The sequence below is a fragment of the Populus euphratica genome, unplaced genomic scaffold (assembly GCF_000495115.2).
Source record: "Populus euphratica unplaced genomic scaffold, PopEup_1.0 scaffold43.1, whole genome shotgun sequence".
In the NCBI taxonomy this organism is placed as follows: domain Eukaryota; kingdom Viridiplantae; phylum Streptophyta; class Magnoliopsida; order Malpighiales; family Salicaceae; genus Populus; species Populus euphratica.
In genome coordinates this window covers 787,347-797,166 of record NW_011499889.1, presented here as the reverse complement: position 1 = coordinate 797,166, position 9,820 = coordinate 787,347, and the positions used below count along the sequence as shown (strand labels likewise).

Genomic DNA, 9,820 nt, shown 5'->3' with positions numbered 1-9,820 from the left:
AAAATATTTATATTTATTATTAAAATAATCTAAAATTATAAAAAAAATTAATTTTAATTAAAAAATCTAAAAATATTTTTTATCACAAAAACAACCATTCATGTCATGAATAATTCATTATTATTAATTTTAAGAGCCAGCTCAACTAATTAAGTATTGAATTTGCTTTTTAATGATCATATATTTGAGTTATTTTAAAATTACCAAAAACTTATATAATTTTTAACTTTAAAATTATATAATTAGTTTAAATATATACAAATTAGTTGAAATACTCGTATTAATTAAAAAAATCACCATTACTTGATCGAATTCTTTTGCACAGTGCATAAATGTGTTCAGAACAGTTCCAATTTCTTAATCCCAATCTTGTCTTCGCTCTGAAACACTTTTTCCACCCATTCGTGCGCTCTGCCCTTGGAAGCAACCAGGAAGCACAAACCAGATAGATAAGGAATGCCTTGCCTTGTATGATTTAAAATAATAATAATAAGTTGTCCTTAACAGCCTGTATTTTTAAGCCCTGGCCATCAGACTGTCCCTTTGACTACGATCTTCAACTCAATCCAACGGTTCAGAATGGATGAAGACTGCGAAACGGGGAAGAAGACCTTCTGTGGTCAAAGAAGCTCCGTGGAAAAGTCGCCATCTTTCATGATTCGTGCCATACCCTGTGTGTATATATAATAACACCCTTCCCACCACTCCTTCCACTCCATCCTCAGCTCCCTGAATATTTCAAAACACAACTAGCTTTTAGAAATAGAAATAAAAAAAAAAAAAGAAGGGAAAATCTCTTAATCTCTTCTTTTGTTCTTTGAAATTAATTTTGAAGCTCAGCTCGATCCAGTATTGCAAAAGATGGAAACGGATCAAACTCAGCAAGTAACTTCAGCCTTAGAGTTCATCAAGCAACATTTGCTTGGCGATCTTCTTTCACCTGTTGCTACCTCCTCCGCTTCTTTTTATCAATTTTCTACAAATTCTGAAACCTCTACTTCCCTACAGTGTGAGACTACTAGCTGCTCAAGTTCTGACTTTTCCACGGCACTCCCTGATTTTTCCGGTTCTCTAGATCTTCTCGAGTTCACTTCCGTTTTGAGTCCCGCTCAAGAGAACAACACCAATATCTTCGAATTTGAACCTAAACCTGAAATCATTGATCTCTTTACGCCAACGCCACTCAACTCAACCTCCCACATCAATTTCCAATCAAGCAGCAGCAGCAGCGGCAGCAGCGGCGGCAGTAACTTCTTCGAGTTTGAATCCAAACCTCAAATTCATCAGAATTTCAAATTTGAGTCGAAACCACAAATCGTTTCTCAGCGAGGCAACAGCTTCTTCTATGAAGAACCAAAGCCTCAGGTTCAAACAGCTCGGAAACGCTCTTTGAAAATATCGCTGCCTAGCAAAAAACCCGAATGGATCCAGTTTTCTTCTAACCCAAACCCGCAAACGGTGGAGGATAATTCTGGTGTTGCTGCTCAAGAAGTAAGGCATTACAGAGGAGTCCGACGCAGGCCATGGGGCAAGTACGCAGCGGAGATCCGGGACCCGAACCGGAGAGGTTCACGTGTGTGGCTAGGAACCTTCGATACAGACCTTGAAGCCGCTAAAGCCTATGATCGAGCTGCCTTCAAGCTGCGTGGGTCGAAAGCGATTCTCAATTTCCCATTAGAAGCCGGGAGGTGCGAGGAGGAAAGTGAAAGGAAAAGAAGTAGAGAGGGTGGCGTGGAAGAGAGAGAGGTTGTGAAGAGGGTAATGACGGTGGTTAAGAGGGAGGAACCTGAAACTGAGGGGGATATCCCGTTGACGCCGTCAAGTTGGACGGCTGTTTGGGATGGTGGTGATACGAAGGATGTCTTCAATGTGCCCCCGTTGTCTCCGTTATCTCCTCACCCGCCATTGGGATTCCCACAGCTAATGGTTATTTGATTAGAATTGAAGAGCCGTTTCTCTTCATATTATTCGAGATTCTTTTTTCCAGTGTGTGTGTATATTAGAGGAGAACATTAATTTTTTTCCACAATAATAATTACTATATTTTCCCGTAATCATTATTCCAGCCTTCGAATATCTTATAGTTCGTACGAGGAACCATATGATAATATTATCAGTAGAGATGTCACATTTTTACCATGTTATATGCCTTGCGTTATTATTGGTTTTCTATAAAAAAAAATATTATTTCCAAATATATCTAATTAGTTTAACAATTAACCTCGGATGTGCTTCACAAACAAGACCGCAATCCAAGGCCATTAAGAAAGATTGTTTAATCTTACGTATGTATCTATGGATCTTAAGAAAGATATCGTGCGGGATCCGTGGCAGATGATTGGCAATTCTACCATCAACTAAAGTAAAACCTAAATAATTTTTTTTGTCTATCTTCTAGAAATTGAACCTTGAAGCAATTAACAATGCCGGTGAAAGCAGGTCTTACGGAGCCAGTAAGCATGATTTTTGCCTTAAATATTCGATTTCTACCTGATTTGTCAAAATTAATCTCCCTGTACAGAATGAACGGGTCTTCCCAGTGGCTTGTCCATGCCTCTATATATAATTTTTTTTTGTCGGGTACTGGTTTTATATGATACGACTTAATGTCGAAGACAAATGCACATGAATTTAATATTTAATGTTGCTGGGCAGATGCATATCCAGGGTGTGTCCTAACCTTCGTTGGCCTTTTGACCTCTTCATTGAATTTTGAAGAATTCAAATGCTGAAAAGCTCCACAAATTTATTACTTTTTCGGCTGGTCAATCTCATGCTTATCCATTATATATTCGGCTATTGCAAGAATCGTATAGCCTATTAATTACAGTTTCTTGACATATCCGTTCGGGCAAGACCATGTGAATTTACAGGACTTGTGCAGGGATTGAGAGATACAAGAGATCGCGACTTGCTTAACGGTCAGAGAAAGCGATTTAGCAAAATGGCTTCCCTAGGAAGCACGCTTCCATCTCATGACAAGGAGTCACGTTTGTATAATCACCACTCCTCCCCTAAAGCCCCAGGCTTCAGTGCTGTCGAGCTCAGATATGGGCATGCATCGATCATGGAGTAAAGTTGTTGACTCCCTGTATTGAAAGGATAAGAGTACAATGCTAGCATTAATTGGATATATATTTATTATATCCATCATGTTTGGTGTATCTTGAGACGAAATGTTTTCAATAAAACAAAACTTTAAAAAAAATACAAAAACTAGAAAAATAACTTTGAAGTAGGCTTTGTAAAGTCAACCGGATTATAGAGTGATTTATTAAATTATTTAGATTTAATTGAGTTAATTTTTTAAATAATTAAAAATAAACCCGATGTGAGTTATAATAAATTAATTGTTGAATTAATCATAACAAATCAAATTTGATTGTAGCTCGTTAGAATTGATAACTTATTTAGTATGTCAATTTTCTTTTCTTTTTTCCATCTGGGTCAAAGACTTTCAATTTCTTTCTCAAGTATTTTGATATATTTTATTTATTATATGTTAATGTGTTTGCTAAATTACCTTTGAAATAATCATATCTTCACTAAATGTATAAGGGCTTTCAATTTAAGAAAAAAAAACTTTTAATTTCTTTTTAATTGAGCCTTTGCATTTCTATTTTTTCCAATGGAGATTTTGAATCTTTTATTTTAGTGATTTGAGTTTTTGAAATTTAAATTTTTTCAATCTAATACTTTAGTTATTTGGAGTTAATATTCAATCGTTGATGTTCCCTTAAGTGTCCAGTTGTCTTCCTGCATGCATGTCATAATTCCTTAGGAAAAATTTTAAACATATACGGTTTTTTCTTCATATAAAATTAATAAATTCACCTTTAGTTGAACTTGCTAAAAAAATTTACAAAATCGAAAATATATATATATATATATATATTAGGACGTGTTATAATAAACTAAACCAACCCAATCGCTCAATTGATTCATATGATTATATATGATTTTGCGTTCTTGTATAAGAAATTGGTCTTGATTTCGGACAAACTTAAAAAAAAAAATTGGTAGTGATTATGTCTTGCTGCACCTTAGATTTTGAATTTAAAATTTCTAATTTATAAAATAACTAAAGCTCTTAGGTTATTAAATTAAGGGTTTGGTTTATGTGAAAGTGAAGGAAATTGAATGAATCTTATTTATTTTTAGACAAGTTTTTTTTTAATTTGAATAAGTTTCATATTTGCTACTTAATTAATCTAGTGTTTTAATTTCTTTTTTTTTTCTTGATTGAATATGGCCTCCGAAACTATGTTACATGAACATTTAGTAAAATATCATTAATATTTAATTAATGAATTCATAGAGAAACACTCAATTGAACAATCTTAATTAGAAACCCGGAAATCCTAAAAGGAAATATAAAACCACAACTACCCAAATAGAAAAATTGATAAACACAGACAATACCGATTAAAGTAAATTGAAAGGCCAATAGCTCCTTGGTGAGCATGTGAGGATATATTCCTTGTGTAACAGATGGAATCTCTATGATTTAGATAATTTATATATAATCTAAATATATATGAACTAAGAATTTCAGAAAATCTTAAATCTCTAGTTTGAAGTTTTGATTAATCTTTGTAACCAACAAAGGATCATGCTTTCTTAATTCTGAGATCAAACTTTTGGCCGAACCAATTACTTGACGTGGATGTTCTAGAAAACTAATTAATATGTGGAATAGCTCAATACTAACGTGCATGGTAAATGCATTTACCTCCTCGCGGGAGGATCATTCGACTGGTTAACTAGAAAAACAAGGGAATGGCGCCCATATATAAGACTTGTAGTAACGTAAATCAGCTTTGTCAGTGCTTGAAAGCTGAAACATTCTGAGTTTGTAAGTAGGAGAAAGCGAGCTGGAAAAGAAATATGTGAAAGGGATGCGAAAGAAGATGATATGTGTATCTCTGGGTATCTATCTAAAATCAACTGTGGATCGAGAACTGAGAATATCAGCCATCCAAACTACCGGCCATTCTCCGAAGAAAACAAAGCCTTGTACTGACTGACGACGACAGGTACGGTCGTGATCATGGTGGATGGCCATAATGGGCACCCACTTTCCGACCAAGACAGGTGTGCTTCTCTCTTTTACGCAGCGATATTTCAACATCTTCTCCATGCATAATAACACCAAATATTTCTCTCTCTATTTCTTGTAAACTTGTAGTTATTTTTGCAAGAGATGGTCGTGAACTGTACAACAAAACAAACCGTAGATCACCCAGAAAGAGGAAGGAAAAAAAGAACAAAAAAAAAAAACGGGGTGGCGTTTTCAATCCAGTCAATGGACATTGATTGAAAATTGTTCAGTACCAAACCTTTCGAAAATTCAACATCGGCTCTCAGTCAAAGTCATAAGTATCCAGCAACTAGTAACTCTCTGCATCATCTATTGCTTTGCGAATATAGGTTGCTATCATTAACTAGACATTCAACGTTGAGACTTTCGTACCAGTTAGCTTTGTAAAATTAAACTAAACCGAGCGATCGGATAGGGTTAAGAAGGTAGATCAAGTTGAATTGTTTGGGTTTGAATTATTTAGTTTTCAACTATATATGAATTTCGAGTCAACATATATGTTTTTTAATGGAAAATCCATAATAATTGTGTAATTAATTCTCATCAATTAACTTAGTTTATTTGTGGCTGATTTGCAATCGAACATTGTTTTATAATTTTAAAATAATTATGACCAATTTGGGATAAGGAATTTGAACTTTAACACCTCCATATGGATCAGTTTGGTAAATATTAGATAAAGGGGTATAAATATATTGTAAATAAGAAAAAAAATCAATAAATTTGATATATGTAAATTTGAAAAAAATAGAATGGAAGCTCAAAGTTTTAAAATTGCAAATATTTAATTTTAATTTTTTATTGTGAAATTCAATCACAAATGTAAGAGAAAGAAATGAAAAAAAATATAAAAATAAGGATCAAATTTGATAAATTAAAACTCTGAAAGATGATGAAATTAAAAATAAAAATAAAATTTTTATAAATTATTTAAAATAAAATAAATAGCAATTAAAATAATAAAGATCAAATCTAATAGATAAATTAAAAATTTAATTAAGGAAATAAAATAATAAATAATAAATCAAAATCAAAATAATAAGAATCAAAATTGATATAAAAATTAAATTATATAGAAAAATAAAAAATAATTCAAAACAAAATATATAATAATAATTTTGAATGATATATTGTTTGAAGAGCTAAATTAATAAAATAATATTTTAAATAGTATAAATATAGTATTTTTCTATGTATACTCCAAAAAAAAATTATTTGAAAAATCAATTGTAATGGAACAAAAGAAATAAGTGCTTTATTTTTTCTTCATAGAGTTTAATGTTATTTTTTACTCCCACATAGCTCTATTTAAATGATATTTTTTTATTAGCTCTACTTTGTTGATTTTAGTTTTTTTAAAAAAATATAAAAATAATACTTTAAAAAAATACATTTTGACATTTTACTCAACACGTTTTTTAAAGCATGTAAAATAAGGGTTGAAGAATTAAAATAATACTATCTTTTTACTTTTCATTTAGTACACCCCGTCGGAGTTGGTCTTATTATTCACATACCTTTCAATTTCGATGGATTGACTTTTGTATAAAAGTCAATCTATAAAAGTCAATCCATTTTTTTATATATAATTTTGGAATTGACTTTTCTCATCTTTCTTCTAATCCATCCTTCCAGAGAATCAGACCGTTTATTTTATCCGCACATGGTCAAAGTCACACTACTAGCACAAGTAGCAAGTACTTGCACCAGCTGATATGCATCGCGATGGGGACATTGAATGGGTTTAAACCATTCGTTTTGGATTTACTTTTCCAATTTCAAGGGAACCCATTTGAGGCCGGCAAAGATTGTACTTTGTTGAGGTTTGAAATAAGTTGGTGGTCAAACTCACATCAGCCAGCCAGTGGTCTCCGGTGAGTTAATTGATCACGTGGTTATCGTTTAGCGATGACCAAGTTTCTGATCATTGGTTGAGAATTTATAGTCTGTACTGGGGGAACATCTTTTCAGTGGACGTGTAAGAACGTGTCTCGTTACCATTCGTTTTATAAATATGCCCTTAACATTTGAACTGGTGAGCAGCTTCAATTAGCTAGTATTAGATTTGTGGGCACTATTTTGCCGCCGGCAGGACTAAAATTATTTTAAATTGGAAAAAGATATACTGGTAATGACGTTAGCGTTTTCAGTAAATAAAAGGAGAGAGAGAGAGAATTGAATTTCAGGTTATTTACTCAACTTTATTTAATAACTTTAATTAATATCATGATATGATTAAAAAAATAGCCATAGATAACCCAAACCAAAAAAATAAATAAATATTAACTAAATGCAAAAGATGAATTGACACAATCAAGATTAATATACAATCTGGAAAAACTAAAAGAATCTTATATAAAAATATGACACAATAAAAATCTATTTCGAGATATTAACACTATTAGAATAAAATTGAATAATATCATAAAATCAACTAATTTTTAATAAGTCAAATTCAATTAATTAAAAAAATAAGAATTTTTCTTACACATTAAACTAAAAAATTCAAAATATTATCCATTAAAGATTGTGATAACTTAGATTTATAAGGGTTTAAATACCGCTAAAAAATTAACCACAATGAATCTATTTTTATAGAATAAATTGACTCATTTATATATTTTACCCAAAACCAATATTAGTAAGTCTAACCTCTAATTCAGACAAGTCTTTAATTTTAGCTAAAAACAATGTATTAATCAAGCCTGAAAAATCCTTGAGCTATATTTGAAATAATAAAAATAAAATTTATAAGCTAATACAAGAAGAAAAGAAGAAAATTAAACAACAAGTTTAATATAAGGTTTATTTGTAACCTACAACATTATCCAGTGATCCTAGAAACCGATATGTCATTAAATATCATCAAACTTTTTTTTTTATAACTAGTATGAATAAAAAATTCCTGTAATAAAAAAATTTAGGAATATTAATAAATTATTACCACACTTAAAAAATTATATTGAAACCATTAAATATCCTTGTAAAATTAAAAAAATTTCAAACAAGTAGTCATATCTTTGTTTGAAAATGATCTCAGTATATAAAAATACCTTTACAATTTTTTAGTAAAGTTTCAGCTTGATTCAACGATTTCTTTTAAAATTGTACTTAACAACATATACAAAACTAGAAAGTAAAGAATTTTACGTTAAAATCTAAATATCATAAACGTTCGCTAATATTATAGAAATATATCATTCAATGTTCTTAAAAGTTTCTACAGTCTCTATCATAACTCATTTTTTACTAAACATAATAAATAAAAATTAATTATTTGCTAACTTAATGAACAAGGTAAATGTTTAATTAAGAGGTTTGGTGTATAGATGTTACTAAGATGCTTAATTATTATAATCTCGTATGGTTAAATGTTACACCAAACCAATAGTTGGTGTGCAGACGATTGATACTTCAATCACCAAAAAAAAAAAACCCAACCTCTGAGACCGTATCGACTTCTAGGCCTTGCTATAAATCCAGTTCAAATGGGCTGACAAAACTGTATAATTGGCCTGTGAACCACTTTTCTCTCTCTGTTTTTCTTTTTAAAGTTGATTTTATCTAATTTCATTATTTGTAGACAATTTACTGGACGTCAGAACATCTGAAATTATATATAAATCCAGTTCAAGTACCCAGGGCGGGAAAAGGAATGGTCAAGGACGGCTGTTTCTTGGTATTTTGTATTAAATAAAGTGATGTGGTTTATTTATCTGTTTGCTAAAAAATAATTTTCATGAATTTTTTTAAAATAAAATATTTTTTATATTTAACAATACATTAAAATATAAGTTGAAAAATATTTTATATACTTTTACTTTATTAAGAAAAATAAATTGAAAAATAATTTATTAATATCTTTTTGAATTTATTAAAAAAATAAGGATCAATTCTCACATATAAGAAAGATGAAAAAAAATAAAATTAAAATAATTATTTTAAATAAAAAAAATAAAAAAAATAATAGGGATGGAATATGATATAATCAATAAATTACAAGATATTTTTAAATTTTTTATAATTTCTAAAAATATATTTTTTATCTAAAGTAAAAATAAAATACTTTTTTAGAAAAGAAGCTAATTTTTTTTAATTTATTTTTTATTAACTAACTTTTCAATGATAAATAAACAGATGTAATTTTTAAAATTAATTTTTTCATAAAACAAAGGTGCTATAAGTGATTCCCCAGGGAGAAAATGAAGAAACAAGGCAACGGATTTTGGAACTTACTGCTTTCGTCGATGCCCAGATTGGATCTTTAAATAACTTCAACAAAGGGGCCCATATAGTTCTACCCAAAGAAGAAAGAAGTCAAATGTTTTGGACAAATTTGGCAATTAAAACACAAAATTAAAATAAATAACAAATTAACACAGCAACCAAAAAAAGTTTTGATAAAATAATAAGTTTTTGTATGTTATTGTTAAGAATCATTATATTTAAATGATATCGCGAGGTCTCCACAAAAACAAAAGTTCTATCATTCCATAATTGTTTTTTTTATTTTTAAATATCTTTCCAATAACTTACAAAAGTTATACAAGGGGCAGATTTGATATTTAGATATTATTTATATCAACCAGCTATCTAATCGTGAATAATTAATTATAAATATATATATATATATAAAAATATCGATTCCGGGTATATGAGATGAGAGGAGGATTCACGGCGTGTCAAAGTAAGATATTCAAGCGCGGAGATAAAGATGGC

General features: G+C 30.3%; 1 protein-coding gene across 1 annotated transcript; it reads left to right on the top strand.

Annotated features, from left to right (window-relative positions):
* Nucleotides 1–782: 782 nt before the first annotated feature.
* LOC105130909 (ethylene-responsive transcription factor 5-like) lies at nt 783–1,960 on the top strand. Its single transcript, XM_011033638.1, has one exon. The coding sequence runs from the start codon at nt 862–864 to the stop codon at nt 1,933–1,935; it is 1,074 nt and encodes a 357-aa protein (XP_011031940.1). The 5' UTR covers nt 783–861; the 3' UTR covers nt 1,936–1,960.
* Nucleotides 1,961–9,820: the final 7,860 nt, after the last annotated feature.

Excerpts from the sequence above, each read along its gene's own strand:
- LOC105130909 (XM_011033638.1), top strand. The coding sequence starts at position 862 with ATGGAAACGGATCAAACTCAGCAAGTAACTTCAGCCTTAGAGTTCATC.